The sequence below is a fragment of the Aulonocara sp. 'chitande type north' Nkhata Bay genome, linkage group LG2 (genome assembly GCF_057382095.1).
Source record: "Aulonocara sp. 'chitande type north' Nkhata Bay isolate Kocher_YH1m ecotype deep benthic linkage group LG2, A_spYH_male_GT1.1, whole genome shotgun sequence".
Lineage (NCBI taxonomy): Eukaryota > Metazoa > Chordata > Actinopteri > Cichliformes > Cichlidae > Aulonocara > Aulonocara sp. 'chitande type north' Nkhata Bay.
In genome coordinates this window covers 3,245,782-3,265,701 of record NC_141345.1, presented here as the reverse complement: position 1 = coordinate 3,265,701, position 19,920 = coordinate 3,245,782, and the positions used below count along the sequence as shown (strand labels likewise).

At 41.1% G+C, this 19,920-nt stretch overlaps 2 protein-coding genes across 6 annotated transcripts in view; one reads left to right on the top strand and one right to left on the bottom strand.

Annotated features, from left to right (window-relative positions):
- The first annotated feature begins 3,716 nt into the window (after positions 1-3,716).
- LOC147337224 (uncharacterized) lies at positions 3,717-17,223 on the top strand. 2 transcript variants are annotated; one of them, XM_086302126.1, is made up of 8 exons: positions 3,717-3,923; positions 6,482-6,643; positions 7,014-7,202; positions 7,827-8,003; positions 9,231-9,372; positions 13,102-13,712; positions 14,395-14,536; positions 15,143-17,223. In XM_086302126.1, the coding sequence occupies exons 1-8, from the start codon at positions 3,828-3,830 to the stop codon at positions 15,874-15,876; spliced, it is 2,253 nt and encodes a 750-aa protein (XP_086158252.1). In that variant the 5' UTR covers positions 3,717-3,827; the 3' UTR covers positions 15,877-17,223. The 2 variants fall into 2 exon arrangements, with proteins under 2 accessions (XP_086158252.1, XP_086158245.1); XM_086302119.1 differs by having other exon boundaries at positions 6,464-6,643; positions 15,143-17,222.
- The window catches only part of drp2 (dystrophin related protein 2), a 179,802-nt gene continuing 175,505 nt past the window's right edge, over positions 15,624-19,920 (bottom strand). For 3 of the 4 annotated variants that reach the window (XM_086302105.1, XM_086302079.1, XM_086302087.1), the window contains one exon: positions 15,624-19,585. In XM_086302105.1, coding sequence (XP_086158231.1) covers positions 19,566-19,585 — 20 coding nt within the window. In that variant the 3' untranslated portion in view covers positions 15,624-19,565. The remainder of the gene's footprint in view (positions 19,586-19,920) is intronic. The other variant, XM_086302096.1, reaches the window with a different exon arrangement.

Below are 19,920 nucleotides of genomic sequence, written 5' to 3'. Positions count from 1 at the left end.
AAATACTTTTTTGCCCCACTGTACTTTCCACTGAGGGATTTGGGTTTAAGTCATGCCAGGATAGTTTACGTATACCTTTAATGTCACTGGAATTGGTTTTCTTCTTTAAAATTTGTTTGTGTTTATATTTTCATGGACGTAGATATAGAAGTAGCAAAGACTTTGACTGCTAAATTTGAGCTTTTTTGTTGTAAAGTACCTTTAACACTAGAATTACTGACCCTTTTTTTTCCTGGTGTAAGTCCCTACTACTAGATTTACTGACCCTGCGTAAATTTGCGTAAATTCCCCTGAACCTAACACCTCCTAGCACCCCGCTGAGAGGCCTACAGCTCCATTGTTCTCCTGCTTTTGTTGTGCAAACATACCCTCCGCCAACCCCCAACCAGGAGAGATTCAGGAGACAGGAGAGAACCAGGAGAAGGTCTTTCCTTCCAATCGTTGTCAGACTCAACAACAAAGTACGGTACCTGCAGCCTACAATACACCATATTAGTAGTAGCTTTTATGTGCAGTATTATGCAATATTAGTTGTCACTACATTGCATACCTGTCCATAAACATATATACAGAGTATATGTACATATATTTATATATCCACACCTTACATAATATATATAAAGTCTAGTTTAGGATATCTGGGCCTTTTTCTTTTCATGTGATATGGGCTAACAAGGATTTGAACGTCCCCCTTGAACTTTCACACATTTTGTCACATTACAGCCACAAACATGAATCAATTTTATTGGAATTCCACGTGAAAGACCAACACAAAGTGGTGCACACGTGAGAAGTGGAACAGAAATCATACATGATTCCAAACATTTTTTACAAATAAATAACTGAAAAGTGGGGTGTGCGTAATTATTCACAAATCACAAGATCACAAATCTTCCACTGCAGCACGTTGACAAAAGTTGTTGGAGCTGGAAGTGAAGGGAGGGTGAACACAAATATCTTCCTGTAGATCTTCACATATATATTATGTGTCTGACAACTCTCTTTTTTTTTTTAACAAAGCTGCCTGTCAGCACACCAGACTGGCCTAACTTTAACCCGTAGCAAAAGCCAATACAAGTGCAGGTTTAATACAGGCTATCTGGGACTGTGTTTAACAGAATAGTTCAAGTCTCCAAATGGATGTTTTTCGGTGTTGTGTGCACCATAAGAAATCGAGGTAAAGGCTGCATGGCCATCTCAAGGCATATTGATGTTTTTATGATAACAATTTGTAATATTATTCGGAGGCTCAACGTCTGCGGGACCATTGCTAACCTCATGAGAAACGACCACAACAGACAAAAATCAACTGAAAGATTTAACATGTTAACAAAAAGGAAGAAGAACCAAATAAAGTCAGAGTCGAAACACATATAACAAGCCGGCGAGATCAAAGCAGGTGTATGGGGAGAGACCCACGATGACCCCGCTTTTAAAAGAGAAAACAGAAAAGCTCATGTTGACAAGCCAGTATTTCTGAAAGCTTTTTGGTAAGTTACATCAGCTCTGGGTTCACAGAGGGAAAACAGAATCTGAAATGAAGTTTCATGAAAAGGACACAATCTTCACTATGAAAAATGAATTGCCTCCTTTTTAGTAAAAGACATGTTACGGGCTTGTGCACAAATCACATCGAACATTGCACGGCACAGTGCATCAAGTATCAAGGTGGAACATATCTATTGTCAAAGCTCGGTCTCACTTGCAGGTCATGGCTCCTCCAATCGTATAAAAGACCCAAAGTATACATTTAAAAGCTCTCCACACGGGTTGAGAAGGTGACCTTTATGTGGTGCCCTGCTATGAATCCCAGTTTTAATCCCACTGAACATCTGTTGAAAGAGCTGAACCTCCTCACTGGGAGAAGGTACCAATCAAGCCTGAGACAGGTTTGCTCAAGTAAGAGGGTGAAACTACCGGTTATGAGCAACAATAGGGGCTTGGTTTTCATCTGACTCAAGAGTGTACTACAGAATGTTATTTTAAGTGTCCTTGAAATAGATGTCCTATATATGTGCGTGAATAGTCTATCTCAGCTACAAGTTTTGTTTATTGGCTCAGAATCAGTACTATGTCACACACTTTAATGTATTTTAAGCTTAAAGAGCGTGGTAGCATGGTGGTTAGCACTGTTGCCTCACAGTAAGAAGGTCCTGAGTTCAATACCATGTGTTAATTGAAAAATCTAAATTGCCCATAGGTGTGAAAAGGTGAGTGTAAATGGTTGTCTGTCTCTGTGTGTGTTAGCCTTGTTACAGACTCGTGACCAGTCCAGGATGTACCCTGCCTCTCACCTTTAGATAGCTGGGATAGGCTCCAGTGACCCCCATGACCCTGAAAAGGAGAAGTGGATGGACGGAGTTGTTTTCTACCCTAAAGATCAAAACATTCAAGGGGCTCAAAGTGAAATGGCCACATCTTACAAGTCTCCAGGTATCATTAAAGATCAGAAATGAACATTTACTACTCGCATTTAAAGGTTTGCGTCCAAGATGAAACCTAAAGTGATTTATGCAACATTTTACATCTTTTTACCTTTATTATGTTGTGGTGATCTTCTTTTTATGATTGCACCTGACCAGTACCTGAAGAGCTTAAATACTGCACTGGCTGTGGAAATCATTTACATCACTGTTATCTGTTTGGTAAATGGCCTGTATTTATATAGCGCTTTACTAGTCCCTAAGGACCCCAAAGCGCTTTGCATATCCAGTCATCCACCCATTCACACACACTGGTGATGGCAGCTACATTGTAGCCACAGCCACCCTGGGGCGCACTGACAGAGGTGAGGCTGCCAAACACTGGCGCCACCGGGCCCTCTGACCACCACCAGTAGGCAACACGTGAAGTGTCTTGCCCAAGGACACAACGACTGAGACTGTCCAAGCCGGGGCTCGAACCGGCAACCTTCCAATTACAAGGCGAACTCCCAACTCTTGAGCCACAATCGCCCACACCGGGGCAACTAAATAGCCATCTCTTTATATCTGCAGACTTTCCCATTGGTTGGCTTTTATCTATAAATCTCTGCTTGGACTGGTGCCTTCTTATCTGCGTTTCTATATGTGTAAAAACCTCAACCTCAACCAATACGTCATACACTCTTACAGTAATATAAAAACGTTTGTCCCCAAATTTAGAACAGAATATTGCACAGACAAGTGCAATATTTTGCACTTGTCTGTGCAAAATATTGTATTTGTTTCTTTGTTACATGTTTATGTGTTGTACTGGTTGTAATTTCCTGTGCTCTCATGGTCTCTCTTGGCAAAGAGATTTTGATCTCAATTAGACTTTTGCCCAGATAAATAAATGATAATGAAGTTAAATATAAATATAAATAAAAGTAGCAGAACAATCTAATCTAAAAAAAAAAGTTTGATTAACAATAAAAGTATTTAAATACTTTGGAGCCTAAGGCCAGATTTAGTTGGAAGGATGCTCTCTCTACACCCTCTGCCTCCCAGCTGAGGGACAGCTGCATCTTTAGGACATCACTGCGTCATCAGAGCACTCTTCCTCCAGAATGATCTTTACTTGTTCCAGACCGATCTCGGCCTTTCTCATCCACATGATTCAGCGGTCATCCCCGCCTCTCCCTTCTCCTTCCAACAGGGATTGCCCCCACCAATCACCGGAGTAGGCAAGGGATTAGCTCCTCAGATTAAAGTGGCCATCTCCAAACCCTGTCTAATCCTACCATCTGTCAGAGAGCAGCAAACTAGCCAAGACTCTTGCCACTAGGCTAATCAGAAAGTCAAAAGAACACAGCTAGAGGGAGAAAGACATTTCGAAAACACACTTTTCTGTTTCCCAGCGTGGCAATGGAGGAGACATACCTTCTCAACTATCCAGGTGTCAGGAAGAAAATTCTGGCAGGAGGCAGTGGACCGTTGCCTCACTTTCCACCTGGGACAAAGGTATTCTAAATTGCAGTTAACGTGATAACCTAATCGTTAGGGTAGGTTATCACGCAGTGTTGATGACACTGGTTGTGTGTACAATAATAACCATTGTGGAGTAATTCATGTTCCACGGGGGGGGGGGATTTCTATCTTGGGTGTCTATTTTTAGCTGTGTGTTGCAATGCCCACTTCAATTAGATTCTGTTGAATTATTCATGAAGTTAGAAAATTTATTCTGTATCTGGCTCATGCACACAGAGCAAACATTTGGTCAACCAAATTGCAACATGTTTTTTGGCACTGTATCTTTGTTTCTGTGCTTCCACTGATCTGCTGGATTCCGACTTTTTCCCTTCCTAGTCACATCCAGCCATATGGCACCGAGCCTGGACACTGTGACAAATATTTTCCATGACAATGCCAGCATGAATTTCCATTTACCTGTGCGCGCGTGTGTGGATGTGTGCGTTCCCTCCCCAGTGAGGTGATTCCCATTTGTTCACACAGTTATCAGACTGTTGCGATTACACGCAATCTGTCAGGCTATAAATAAGGTTACACAGATCCAACATTATTTTTAAGTCAGGGTGATGCTAAAACCTTGACGACTCTTAGATGCACGCAAACAGATGATGTCTGAAATATATCATGTATGTCATTCAGTTTAAAAGTACTTACTGTAAATTATATTTACAAAATATACAAGAAAATAATTTTCAAGTTAAATTGGATTTTGTTTTTATTTGGAAATGACAAAGGGGGCTTTTTAGTTTTCTTGTTGTAATTCAAAACTATTTTTGTTTTAGCCACTGATTTAATGGGCTTTTAAAGCTTGCAATCAATGGAACAAATTAACATTCACTAGAAAAGGACAATCAATAGGCTTTGAGAAGATGTGGTAGATCCTTTATATTGACTGCAGGAAATTATTTAAGAAAACTTTCAAGATTTAGGTGGTGATGTAAGTATTTGCAGACAAAGATATTTTTTAAAATTATTATTTCTGTATAGTGCTGTGAAAACGTATTTCTGATATATATATAATTTTTACATATTTGTCACATTTACATGTTTCAGGTGGTCAAATTAATTTTAATATTGTTTTTAAATGATGATTCAGTTTGTCAAGAGAAAAAACGTATCCAAACCTAGGCTTATGTGGAAAAGTAATTGCCCCCTAAAACTAGAAATTGGTTGGCAGCAAGAATTGTAACCAAGCGTTTGTGACAACTGGCAATGAGTCTTTCATATCTCTGTGGAGAATTTCTGTCCCACTCTTCTTTGCAGAACTGTTGTAATTCAGCCACATTAGAGGTGTTCTGAGGTCATCTCAAAGTATGGATTTATGTCTTAACTCATTCACTGCCAGCCATTTTCAAATGGCTGGCAGTGAAACACAACAAGACTTGCACCACATTTTTGTCTCACTGCGCAATCCCTTACGTGTGCAAACCCTGCACCTCCTTGCAGGTCTACTTTTACTGCTGGTGGGCTTCAGTTCAACTTACGTTAACTTATGGCCTCTCAAAAACCTTCATATTGTTGTTATTGAGCCATTCAGAGGTGGAATTCCTCATTGTCCTGCTGGATAACCCATGTTTGCTTGGGACAAAATGATGGCTGGACATTCTCCTTTAAGATTTTCTGAAAGAGAAAAAAATGTATGGTTCAATGAATTACAGCAAGTCATCCAGGTGCAATGGGACATAATATATTTATAAAAGTCTTCAGGATGTCTTCAGTTAAGAAGTTTTATAGCAAATGGTGAGACGACCCTTCGTGTTCTTTCTGGTCAGCAATGGTTTTCACCTTGAAACTCTCCCATGGATGCCATTGTTCCCCCGTCTTTCTTATTGTTGAATCATGAACACTTTAACTGTGGCAAGTGAGGCCTGCAGTCCTTCAGATGTTGTTCTGGGTTCTTTTATGAGCTCCTGGATTAGTTGATGCTCTTGAAGTAATTTCTGTAGGCTGGCCACTGCTTAAAGGTTCACCTCTGTTCCAAGTTTTCTCTATTTGTGGATAATGGCTCCCATTGTGGAGTCTCAAAGCGTTAGAAATGACTTAGATGTCAGGGACTTTGTTTTTCGTCTGTTCTTACGTTTTTGGGCTCTTTTCGACTTTTTTACTTTGTCAGATTGCTTCTATTTCTCAATTCAAAAGGCAGCAGTCAGGCTGGGTGTGAAAGTGGAAAAAAAAAGTTAATTGGAACTAATTCCTGATTTAACAAGAAAGGACAATTAATTTTCCACCCAGTTAAGTTTAGATAGCTTTTACCCCTTTAATAAATAAAATCATCATCAAAACTGTATTTTATACTCAAGCAGCTTATCTTTGTCTTGTTTTGTAAACAACTTGATTTTTCATGAAATATGCAAATGTTACAAAAATGCAAAAAGCTAAGAAATCAGGGAAGGGCTAAATGTTTTTCACCACACTGTATATTAAATATTTTGTTGAAAAATCAGTGGCCACTTTATATGTCTAGTGAAGTCTCCACTGACTGTAGTTTGTGCCATTAATCTCTTGTACTCTCCCTGTTCCCACTTTCCAAGCTGGTTTTCCACTTCCAGACACTGTTGGACAACTTCGAGAGGACAGTCATTGATGACAGCCGACTAGCTGGCAGACCGGCAGAGATCTTTGTCGGAAAGATGTTTAAGATGGAAGTCTGGGAGACCCTGTTGACGTCCATGCGTGTTGGAGAGGTGGCTGAGTTCTGGTGTGATGCCATTGTGAGTTGGATTACAAACCGCACGCACACATTCTGAGATATCCGGCCCCTGAGAGGATGTAATAAGTGTTCATGACTGGGAAAGGGAAGCTTTTACTCCTCATTATAATGCACATGAATCAACGTTCTGTAGCCTCCAACATGCTCAGTAATATAAACATAAACAAAGCAATCTCTTTGTGCAATTTTTTTCTGTTTTTCCTTCTGGAGGAAAATGTAATTTGCAAGTAAAATTGTGCGACTTCTTGTGTTTTTTCTTGTACGGCTGATTGGCACGGGCTGCCAGAACCAGAGGGTTAGCATGATTAAGTGCTTCTGTGTTTTATTCTAGATGTTGCGTGCATGATTTTGTTGATGTGCTAATTTCACAGCACACAGGCTTGTACCCCATTGTGTCCAAGGGAATGAGACTGATCGCTCAAGGGAAAGACCCTCTGGAGGGTCAGAGACACATGTGCGGAATGGGAAACCTGTTCCACTATCACTCCACGGGTTTCCCGGAGCTGGATGAGCTGATGCGGACTCCTCAGCCGCTCATATTTATTATGGAGCTGCTGCAGGTAAGCATCTGTGACAGTGACAGTGAATAGCGGAAGAAGAGAATGAACAGCTTCTCCCACTTTTTAGCTTACGCTACACCAGCTTACGCTTTTCTAAAATTTACTGACAGCACTGACTAAAGTGCCTCTCTGTCTAAAACATTCAGCTTTGAAATATTATATTTTCCCAAACAAGCTTGAGACTAATTAGCGAGTCCAGTATTGCTGGCAGTGCATTAACATTATTTCTGTTTCACATCAGCTGACAAATCTTCAGCAGTGGAAAAATGTAGATACTTTATGAAATGTCTTGATGCATGCTCAATGATCCAAGTAAAGAAATTCCAAAAAGTTGATTCTATTTATCTGGACCTAGCGTTTCAGTGGGAGAAATGTTTTGCAACTCATCAAAATGACTTCTTCAGTCTCCAAAAATGGATCCTTTACCTAAGTAAAAGTTTCATTATCACAAATTGAAAGTATATAAGCAAAGTTTAAAGTTAAACAATTATTATTGCTATTGGTGGACTGAAATAACTACTAACTGTAGCTTTAAATAACTGTAATAAAATAGACAAATTTATCACGCATGCTTAGTACCTGTTTAAAATTCACTTGCATCATTTATCTTCTTCTCCTATGCAGGTAGGAGACCCCATGTCCTACCACAGAGAGTCGTGGATGATGGAAAAGGATGAAAAGCTGCAGACAGTGCCAGTTCTCCACATGCAGGGCAATGCTCTGGTCCAACAGAAGAAATACAGAGATGCTGCCAGCAAGTACAAAGAAGCTGTCCTGCTGCTAAAAACTGTCCAGTCTAGGGTGAGTGAAGAGCGGTTGGAAGAAAGGTGGGATGTAGGCAGGGTGTGTGTGTTGTTTGTGTGAATCTGTCTGTGTGTTTGTGTGGGGAGGGGCATGCAAAATGAGTACTGGGGAAGCTTGTGAATTCTGAGGTCTCTTCAGGATTTGGGGTTTTTGGGACATGCAGCTCCTTCTTTTCCAGTGGGACATTCCTGTTTTCCTGTTTTGCTCTGCTTCATGGTGTCCCTGATTACATGCAGCCGGGTGGGAGGCAGGCAGCAGAAAAAAAAAGGAGACCTGTCTTAGATAAGAGCAGAGAAGGTGGGTGGTGGGGTGTGAGGATAGCGCAATGCTCTAGGGAGAAGAAAAGTTATGTTAAAGTGAACACACAACAGTTTTAGACATATTTGAAGGTTTCATGTTGTGGCTTACAGATAGCTGGCCTTAAACGCTTGGTAAAGTAAAAATGATAATTAAATGTACTGAATTCTTATAATTATTAAAACAGCAAAACAAGAGACACTCACAGACACAGACTTGACACTGAGACATGACTAACTGGGGAAACGTAAGGGAAGCACGAACCCGGAGCACAGAGACAAGAGTAACAAACTGATAAACATGGAAGAAGAATGACCACGGAGACAGAACTAAACATACACGATAGACTACGCAGGGAGGCACAAATGAGAACAGACTAAATGAACAACAACACACAACAGAAATACAAATGATTAAACCAGGAAGAACGAAACTAAACAATAGTAAAACGAGAACATAAGAAAACTAGAAACACCGTGACAATCTCTCAGAGAGCTGAAAATGACTGTTCAGTGATGTTCCCCATCCAACCTGATGGAGCTTGAGAGATCCTGCAGGGAAGAACTACCCAAAAAGAGGAGTGTCAAGCTACTCAACAGGACCTGAGGCTGTATCTGCTGCCAAAGGTGCTTCAACAAAGTATTGAGCAAAGGCTGTGAATACTTATGTGCATTTTGTATTTTTGTTTTTTATTTTTAATAAACTTGCAAGAATTTCAAGTAAAGGTTTTCCCTTTGTCGTTATGAGTTATTGTGTGTAGAATTTTTAGGTGAGAAATAAATTCAATTGATTTTTGAATAAGGCTGTAACATGACAAAATGTGGAACAAGTGGAGAACTGAGAATACTTTTCATGTGCACCGTATAACTACTAAGCAAGTGTTGAATGAACATGTTGTTTTTCTTTTAAATCTGCATTCTTGTGTAGGAGATGCCAGGTGATATAGACTACATTAACCTAGGTCGAATGATTGTCCCCCTGGAGCTGAACTACTGCCAGTGTATGCTGGAGCTGGAGGAGTACTATGAAGTCATAGAGCACATGGATGAGCTGCTGCAGAAACACAAAGGTAAAGAAACATGCTGGAGAAAGAAGAATTGTGAGGGTTTATTCTGATTATTCTCATCATTTCTGGTTAAGAAACATCTTTAATTTGACTTTTTTCAGGAGAATCAACAGGGCACACTTTTATATATTTCCTGTCACCTAGATTCACATTTGCACGGTTGCATCAGCAAGCTTAATCCTGTGCACAGAAGTAGTTCAGCAGTGCACGGCTGTTATTCACTCTTTCCCTCCAGAGATTTGAACCAGCAATGATACCATATGCTCATAGTTCTCTAACCTCCAGGGTACTGCTGTGCCCAAACTTTGAAAGGGGGAGGGATAAGCTCCAATTCTTGCTATCATCAGCCTTTGTTAGCTGGGCTAGCATAATTTACGCATGAGAGCCATTACTATTTAAAATGATTCCAAATCTTTTATTCTTTCCAGAGCTGTAAAAATAAAGAAATCTTACATTTGACAGAAATCTTTTTCTATTTTTAAGACTTTAGAGCTGTTTTTGCGTATACATGTCAGTGAAGAGGTTTGTTTTCTTTATAAAAATTCTACCTGCAAGTCTAAGTGTCATTCATGCAAAGTGATTCAGAGCAAGCTTGACCAGAATATCCTCGAGAATGTCCTATAACATCGACATAACTGCACGCATTATTGTATTCTTGACTTTTCTAGAAATAATTAACATTTTCGTTTGTAACTGACTTATAGGAATTTTGACATTTTGATACATTTGGCTATTTGCTTTCTTGACAAGACAGAGGAAGATTGATGCCACTCTGATGCATGAATTTTAAATCTGAAGGAAACCCAGATGGCCTTCACATAGATCCCTCCTGGTGTTATTTTTTTAGTCTCATAAACTAAGTTGGGATAATATCAATTCACTCTTTATAACCGTCATCATTATCAGTTTAATTTGCACCTCTCGATTCAGGCTTAACAAAAACAGTCATTTCAAAATCTTGTAAAAAGCTGCCAGGTGAGAATCTGATGCCTGCACTGGTTTTACTGCATGTTGCAACTGTTTCTTGTTAATGACAATTTTAAAGCTGCAGCAGTCCCGGGAATTGCAGTGTCATACCCATGGCTGCTCAAAATCCTAGAGGAGCCTCTTATGCTGGCACAGCCTTCACTTCAGAGCCTCATGAATTATGCCCATGTTGAGGCAGTCTTTATTTTACTCTCTTCTCCCCAGTCTGGGGTTTCCACTTCCCCAGTGTTGTGTATTTGACTTTTGCATTATTTGTGATGTGGGGCTATAAATCTGTTTATCACATTATGGTGACTTACCTTTCCTTTAAGGACAAAAAAAGTACTCATGGTGTAAGGAGAAGACTAGGTTGTAAGGAAAAGATACTGTAAGTCTTTTGGAAAGTAGTGTATGCAATGTAATGTCTTTTGAAATGATGCAAACACAACACTATGTGGGGCAATAGAAGGAGATGTGTAAACTGAGCACAAAAGTTTAGCATGGATATGGTGGGCAGGATTTTCTGGGCTTCCCGACCCAGTTTGAGCACTTGTCACAAAGCTGCAGGGCTCTTTATGAAGCTTAGAAGCATGTAGCCCCCACACAAGCATTGATACACCTTCTTCTACTCTTCTCCTCTCTTATTGTCCTCAGTTTCATTTCTCCAGTCCTTTTCTAGCTGTGTCTTAGTTTCATTTCACACTTCCGTCTCCTTTTGCTCACCACTCTGCTTGCATTCTTCGTGCTGTTGTTGTTCCTCCTGTCATCAGTATCACGTTGTCTGCATGAGTTCCTGTCAGCCACTCGGCTGCTGATTCATCCCTTCAACCCATTTGTTCTTTAGAAAAGGATCACTGCACTGTCTCTGCTTTGCCAGAGGCGACAGTGAAATCTGTTTAACTGCTGGCTGAACGAAGATTTAGCGTAGAGGGAAATTAAATGCAGAGAAACAGGAAAATTCAATTATATGTGTCTATCTAAACTAAACACAAACAGGGGCATTGCAATGTGTTCGCATGGTGTTTCCACATGTCTGCACTTTCCAATTTGGGAAATGCAGTTATTCAAATTGTGGTCTTTAATTAAATGCTTGAAAAAAAACAAAACCCATCTCTGTTCATCTTATTTCGCATGAAAAAACAAAACAAAAAACACTGTTATGCCTTGATTTGGCTTAGCTGTAACTCAACACCTTTGTCTCATTTAATATGTGTAGATCTGTGAATATGCAAATTCTTTCCTGCCTCCTCCATCAGCTACTACTACCTCCATCTGCCCCCTGCACACTCCCTGTGCACAGTGGTGGTCCAAACTTCAAAACTGAGTGTTTTGTTAAGCACAGGAGGAAAAACCCAGTGTTCAATTTGTAAAGCAGGAGAGGGGTCAGGGGAGAGAAAAATTCCTGGAAAACACACACACACACACACACACACACACACACACACACACACACACACACACACACACACACACACACACACACACACACACACACACACACACACACACACACACCCTCAAGCATAGAAAACAAAGACTAGGTGCTAGGTTTTAAAAACTAAACAAAACAAATAATTTAGGCAATTTAATACTCGCTGGGAAGCTTTTAGTGCACTTATAGTAAGGTCTCATAATGATGCTTTGTAAGTCTGAGCTTTTTAGGTGTACTCAGTCTAGAGAATATCAAAGGAGAGTAAAATAACAGGCCTGTGTTTACACTTCCATGCCTATTTGTCCTTTTAGATATTACGTGGATGATTATTTTCCCCTAAAGTACAACAATTTTCAGCATCTTGACATCCTCCTAACATGGCAATGCTGCACAGCAGCAGCTACACTGAGCTTAAATGAAATAAGTCTACACTGACAACATTAGCTTTCACGCTACCAAACTCTTAGACCCACCAAGATTGGATTCCGCTGTTTGCTATTTATGAAACACTGCCTCAACACACAAGATTGAAGCATTTCGTAAATTACACAAGGTCAGCCTCACATGGAGCATGACACTCTGAAAAAGACTGAAAGAGAAGTTTAACATATAAGTATCAAATGTTAAAACTATTAGTGTTATAAAAAGAACAACTTACAAGGGTGCAAAGGATGAGCAGCAAATGCGCAGTACATTCTGAATCTCTGTTTTTGAGTTTGTCATTGGAACACTGCAGTTCTGGGGAAGCCATACTGACTTTCAAAAATATGATTTTCATAGACGAGGTTCTTTAAATAAAACGTACAGCCAGCTAGTTTAGCACAAACACTCTAATAAGGGGGAAACATTTAGCCTGACTCGATTCAAAGGTCACTCCACAGTCATTTCTAAAGCTACCTAATTAATGCGCTGTATTTTGGTTGTTTGATCTAATAAAACTACATTTTTTAGTCTTTTTTCTCACAAATACACAATGGGGTTGTTAGTGAGCTGTAGAAGTGGATGGGGCAGAGCCAAGCTTGCTGTTTTTCTCTGTTTCTAGTCTTTGTATGAAGCTCAGCTAACCCACTAGATGTAGCTTCAGCTTTTCATTAGTTGCACCATATCTCATTCAACTCTGGAAAGCAAATAAGCTTTCCAGAATTATTTTTTTTTAGGGTTTATTAGAGTTTTGCAGATTTAGTTTAGATGAGAACTAACAGGTCACACCTACTCTCTGTCCTAAAAGCTTATAAATAACCACCTGTGCTTCAACGTGCATATCAGATTGATTTACGTTTTTTTGCAGTTATTATTTCACTGTGTTGTTGTTTCTTGCCTTTTCTGTTTCGTAGACTGTGTCAAAGGCTACTACAAAAGAGCCAAAGCCCACACTGCTGTGTGGAATGAAAAGGAGGCCCGGAGAGACTTCAACATGGTGGCTCAGCTTGACATCACTTTGGCGTCCCTCATCCATCGAGAGCTGAAGGCCCTGTCGGAGCGCATGAAGGAGAAATATTGGGAGGAGAAGGAGCAATACTGGAACAAGCTAGAGAAAAATGAAAACGCAAAAGAAGTGGGGGAGGCAGAGAGGAATGATGAGGAGGAGGAGAAGCAGACAGGAGAGATAGAAGAGGGAAAACAAGAACATCTCGAAAGTGTGACAACAGCGGCAAATGATAAAGTGGGAGGTGGTTCCGAAGAATCTCCCCCTGAATATGCAGAAGTTCACAAAGAGAACCTCGGGGAAAATAAGGTTGCACTGACTGAGGGAACAGTTACCAAAGAAGAAGCAGTGAATTTAAACACTTGCAATAAAACAGAAGGCAAGGACTGGCAGCAGATGTTACGACTGGTCATGTTGCTGCAGAATGAGGGAAATTTCCTCATTAAAGAGAACCACTTTCAAGAAGCTTCTGGAAAGTTCAAGGAGGCTATAGAATATGTGGACTGCCTTCAAAATAAAGTAAGTAATTGGTGATTAAGTGAGGGTTGTAAAAGCGTTCAAGTAATTGTGTTGTCTTTTCCAGGCAATTGAATGTAAAATAGAGCTTTTTGTTGCGATGACAGTACCCAGATGGACATACCACATTAACAGCCACCGGTTCAATCCACTCAGTGTGATGAATAGTCGAACATGCCAGAGAGTAGTCTTGCTAAAGGACCGCGACTCACTGTGGCTTGTAAACTAATCATCTGTCATTGTTGCTTTTTTACTGAAGAGCAGCTGTGGCATTGTAGGTACGCTGGCAAAGTGAAGAGCAGAGAAAGTGCTCTGAAAATAACAGCTATCCACAGAGATATCACTGTCACACTGCTTGCCTGCTCTTCTTTTCTCTTTCTTAAACTCTCCTTTCTGCCACACCTCTGTGTCTAACTCCCTCATGCCTTTCACACACAACAAACTCTCCGCTGTCCTCAACCCACCCACTTCCATCTTTATTTCTCCTCATTCTAAATTCCTCTGCCTCCTCCCGGTATCATTTTCCACATCCGAGCTTTTTCGTCGTGCCTCCCAACGCTTTATATATTTGCCCCTACCTTTGTTTCATCTTTTCAACATTTCTCTCGCCATCTATCACTACCACCTCCTTTGCCCTCACCCTCCCACCTACCCGGCTTTCATGTCCACTCTCTTTTCTCTGCAGGTGGATCAACAGGGTGAGGACTGGGATTCGCTGGAGAAAGTGCGTCTTCCTTTGACTCTTAATTTCAGCCAGTGCATGCTGGAGCTAAAACAATACCAGCAAGTTGTGGAGCTCAACACCAAGCTGCTGAAGAAACACAAAGGTAATATTAGAGTGAAAATTGAGTTTGGTATAGAAATAGATACTTGAGTATATAAATATACCCCGGTTTAGTGCGTACAGAAAAAAAAAAAACAACCCCAAAAAACCTATCATTTTTAAGCTAAAAAATGTCAAGTTCTCCTGCCAGCCCTCAGCAAACACTCGCCTTCACAGTGCAACAAGCCTTGATCTTTGTGTTTACCAGGGAAAGAAGAAAGCAAACATTCACAACCGCAAAGCTGTGTCTATCTTTTGTTCCCTCAGCTCCCACCCATGGAGATCACAGTCAAAAATGAATTCATTGTTTTCTTTTTGTTTGTGCTATGATGAATTATTAACAGTTAGGGCGATCTGAAAAGGTTGTTTTATGCGTTTCTTTCCCGTTTATTTACTCCTCTCGTGCGTTCACCTCCTACTACATCTCCTGTCTCACCGCTGGCATTCAGTGTAGTTAACTCCTGTGGTATTCATTTTATCTTCAACTTTTACGGCTTTCCAGTTTTACTTTTGCCGGCCTACCAATCATTCTTACCTCCTGTTGCCTCTTGTGGTGTTTACGAGTCAATAGTATTGCCATTTATACTTATTCGCTCTCTTTTCTCAATAGGTAATTTCAAGGCAGTGTACCAGAGGGCTCGGGCTCATGCTGCTTTGTGCAATGAGGATGAAGCTCGAAGAGACTTTGATACGGTGGAGAAACTGGACCAGAAGTTTAAACCCTTTGTGCAGCAGGAACTGAGGAAGCTGGGCCAGAGCATGCGTTCTATGCATGCCAGTCAGAACAAGACTTACTGGGATACAACACAGGAGAAGTGGGGGCCTGGTGGGACCAAGCCCACGAGTGCAGCCAGAAAGAAGAACGTCAAATTTCCTCCAAAAGCCACAGAAGGAAAAGCTAAAGCAGATATTAATGTAGATAAGAAGACTGAAGACACTAAGAGCCAGGAGATGGAAAGCTCAGAGAAATGCACCCCTGTCGAGACAGAGGGGGTGGATGGTGCAGAAACAGGGAAAAATCCAGATGTGAAAGCAGAGCAGGGTAATAAAGAGCCAGAGCGTGGGAGAGCGAGTGGAGAGGGGTTAGATAATGAAAGTATAGAGAAGGCCGTGGTTCATGAAGCTGGGCTGGGTGTACCAGATAATCAAGCAATAGATAAAGATAGAGATCCTGCGCCCGCCAGCTCCGGCAAAGATAATGCAGCGAGCAAGAGATCAGTGCGCGATAAGGCGAGAAAGAAGGTAAAATGTCAATCAAGTGCTGCACCACAGCCAAAGAGAACAAACTCAGGGAACAAAGCCAACAGGGCTAAAACAGAAAAGGGTGGCACTGCATCAGAATAGACCAATGAGCCGTTTTTTCTGCGCTGAAGCAAAGGTTTAAGGTAGAAGTCGAGGGCAGACTGAATAACAGAGTCAGAAAAAAAATGACAAGCACACAAGCCTCACAATGGGACATACACAAATCCAAATATAAACACAAAAAGAAAAATTAATATAAAACAGCCTGTATTTGGCACCATTCTGAGTTAACTTTCATTATTCAAATCTCAAAGGGATAACTACAGTCACATGAAATAAACAAAAAAAAACAATAACACGAGCAGACAAGGAGTTTGCCAAATACAAACTTTTATTTCTGTACACAAAGAGTAGAAAGCAGCCAGTAACCCACTTGTTATTACAGTAAAAAGCCTTTCTTCAGAAACCCTTTTTTTTTAAATACAGATTAAAAACTCCAGAGAAAAGACGAAAAGAAGTGTTTTGAGTTCTGGACAATAAAACAGGAAATCAAAAGTGTTAAAGAAGTCAAACATTATGATTAATGAGGTATATTAATGGTGATTTAAAAGAACACACAAAGAAGAAAAGAAACCTCATTTCATCAGAAAAAAAACCGAGTGTGTTAGAGTAACAAACTTATATATGTTGCGTGACATACAAGCGCATGTGTCCTTGTTACATATTTAGATGTGTGTTGGTAAACACAGGAGGGAGGGTCTGACACTGAGGCGGCAGATTAATGACAGGGCCCGTGGAGCATGTTGGCAAGCTACATGCAGTAACAGAAGTCTGAGCAGTGATAGCGGTGTCCTCTGGGGGTGACTCCGGCTTATGTAGAGAACCTTTTTTCACCCGGCTTCAGTCATGCCACAGGGAGCAGTGTGTGTTAGTGTGTGTGGGGCAAAACAGGAAGCCACTAGGAGTAAAGAAATGTGCACACGGATGAGACCTCAGATGATCACACAGTCACGCATCATCATTTATTTGGATGGCGGTGTCGAGCAGCAGCAGAGTGAAATGTTGGGACAAACTGTGAATTGCAATGTAACCCTGTAGTATAACTACCTAGTCTATGTGCGTATATGTTTGTGTCATTCTTTCGCCACTATATGGTGTTAAAATAAACATGACAACTGTTGATGTGCAGTCCTACTGGGGGGGTTGTCTCCCCTTCTTTTTCACAACCTGTCACTGCGCCATCATCTTGTGTACCCACATAGAAACGTATGGAGCAACTGAGAGCAATGGATAATCATCACTGTGTAATGAGATGTGTAAATACCAATAGATAAATGTCTATGAATAAACATCGCTTGTCATGGCTTTTTTTTTTCTCCCTCGAGCTGTGCAGCTGCTCTTTGTTCTGAGTTGCGAGAGCTTTAACAAAACAAATTCTCAAGCAGTGCTGATGCAGAGATGGGTTCAACAAATAGTAATGACTATCTTCAGCAGCTTAACAGTGGCAGGCTTCAGTGGAGGTGGACGTGAAGAAAAGGAGAGCTGTGTTTGGGAACCAAGGGCCTCTCTTGCTTCCCTTAAGGCTATTAGCATTTGTATTATGAATGGCACATCACGTTTCCAACTTGCAAACCTGTGGAGCTTTGTCCTTGGGGGCAGTTCCCTAGCAACGGTATCAAAACTAACAGGCAACGAGTGCTGAGGAGGATGGTGTCAAATGTGAGTGCTATGTGCCTGGAGGAAGATCCCATAATGAATGCAGCACATGGGTTTTAAACTCATGTATGTGGGGTCAGAATGATATTTTTAAAGTTTAGCATGGATTCTTCAATGTATATGAGAATGGGGTGGTTTGAGTACGGAGAAACACACAGAACCACAGCTTCATTGTTTCAGGCAAACTTTAGTCCTGCTTCTGGAGATTTTGCTGTGGCAGGCACATCAAAGTGGATCTCTCCCACCAGCCCTCAAGCAATAAATGGATTGTTTTTTTTATGCCTTTCCTCTCTTGTCTCTTAGATCTTTACTCCCTCCAAGCATACCCGGCACCATGGGTTCACTCATACAAGCCTTATTTAACCGGTTTCACCCTATGGATGCTCACATGCTGTGATCCACACTTTTCCATTCCAGCTGTCACTTCCAATCAACCACAGGTCTGTCCGGGACTGACAGACACTAGTGCACAAACACACTCCTGACGCAACCTCCTTCCCTGAATTTAAAGCATAATGAAAAAAGAAAGAAAACGTGGAGAAAGACTAACTCTTGTCTTTTATGGATTCAGCTCGGTTTTAAGGCATTAATTGACTGTGCTATGTTTAGAACAAAATGCACCCTATGAGCTTGATACGATGAGGGTGAAACTATATCAACGACACATCCTTTTGTAAATCTAAAAGCAATTAAGTATGCATTAACATGAGGGGAAATGACACATGCAGAGTCAGTAGCTACTGTTCTTTTCAAATCTACATGGAATGAAGGGATTATTAAGAACGGAGCTGGTGTGGGACTGAGTTATCTTGGTGTGCCTTATACCCCCCCTGTAGTTTTTGGAATTAGCATATCGAGGGGTGGGGGAGCTTTAACTTTTAGGAGCTCCTTCCTTCTGTCTGCACATAGCAGGAGAACCCTAAGATCTCAGAGCAGTGGCATGCATGCTGATATTTATCAGCAGACATTTCCTAAACAAAACACAATCCCATTCACAAAACAAATTGGCTTACCACTGAGAACTTGTTTATATCCTTCAAGATGAAATAGATCTCCATTTTTATGAAATTGGCCTATGGTGTATTTCTGGCGATACATCACAGCACATGTTATCGATCATGCAGGGAGCCATTTGGTTATTTGTGCATAATGTGGGTGGATGCGTGGGGGCTATTGCAAATAGGGGTGCGTGTGTAGCAGCATACGTGTGTGCACATACACTGAGTGCAGTTAGTGCTCTATGGGTGTAAAGGGCTCACTTAGGAGAGGCAAGCAATGAGTGCGACAAGCAGTGAGACAGGATTAGAGGAACACAGTGTGTGCATACAGAGGCGCTGTGCTAGCGGGCACTTTGGCTGTCTCAAATAAGTCATGGATTTAACTGATAATGTGTCATTCTGAAAAAGTAAATAAGCCCATTGTGGGTGCTGTCAGCTCCTTGACAGTCTGCACCACGCAGCCACATAAAATGTAGTCAGCCCAGCCCTGATCTAGCTTACACGGTTAAGCTTTAGCTCACCTCCTTGTTTCAAAATACAAAAATAACAACCATGACAACACATTCAGGAGGGGGGGGAACACACACTGAAGATACAGGCATTTTGATAGAAACAATGGATGTCCTTCCTTTTCCCTTTTTGCATTTTTTTGAGGTTCTTTTCACGGAAGGTCTGATTTGTGCTGCAGACTGATATAAAGCTTCCCACCTCTGAATGACTACACAAATACTGGTAAACACAGTGTCTTGGCTGGGCATTTTCCATCACTTTAGTCTCTCCCTGACCTGCTGCTAACATTAGTTTCCTTTGGCTCGTTAACATGGTGTCAGGCTGCGCCACTGAAGCTATGAAGCACAGCCTGGCCAAAAGGACATCAGCGTGAGCCTTTAGCAGTTTGCATGAAAAAGGCTTTTAGTGCACAAAATTCCAGTAGAGGGTTAGCTCTAAGTATCATTGCCGCTGCAGTGGTCACATGGCCTGGTGTACTGTGGCCTGACCTCAGCTGCATAGAGCTCCTCCCTCTGCCATCAGGCGTTCTTTCAGGCTTTCTTTTTGCTCCTCCAGGCACACTCAGGGTTAGATGTGTGATGTGGTGCCTGAAATTAGGATATAAAAGAGAATTTAAAGAAAAGAAAAGGGTTAACAAGTTTAGGAGCACATGCAAAGGACCAAGGAAATGTTCTTGGTTATAACTAAGAAGGCTATAATTATTATAATCCCTTTCTTTGTTCAAATTGCAGGCTTTGGATTGCCCAGCAAATTGCATTTTAAATGCAGTGGGGCACTGTGACAAAGTGTGTGACAGTGACACGCTCTGTCTTTCTCTGCTGCAGTCGCCCTCTTATCTTACTTCTCCTCTCTGCCTCTCATCTTTCCATCCCTACCCCCTCCCCTTCTATCGATCCACACTAGTACATATTTGCTCTCCTCT

Bases quoted from the DNA above. Each gene is read 5' to 3' on its own strand.
- LOC147337224 (XM_086302119.1), top strand. From the start codon at position 3,828: ATGGAGGAGACATACCTTCTCAACTATCCAGGTGTCAGGAAGAAAATT. The intron at 7,203-7,826 runs GTAAGCATCTGT...TCTCCTATGCAG, and splicing joins TTATTATGGAGCTGCTGCAG to GTAGGAGACCCCATGTCCTA. The intron at 8,004-9,230 runs GTGAGTGAAGAG...ATTCTTGTGTAG, and splicing joins TAAAAACTGTCCAGTCTAGG to GAGATGCCAGGTGATATAGA.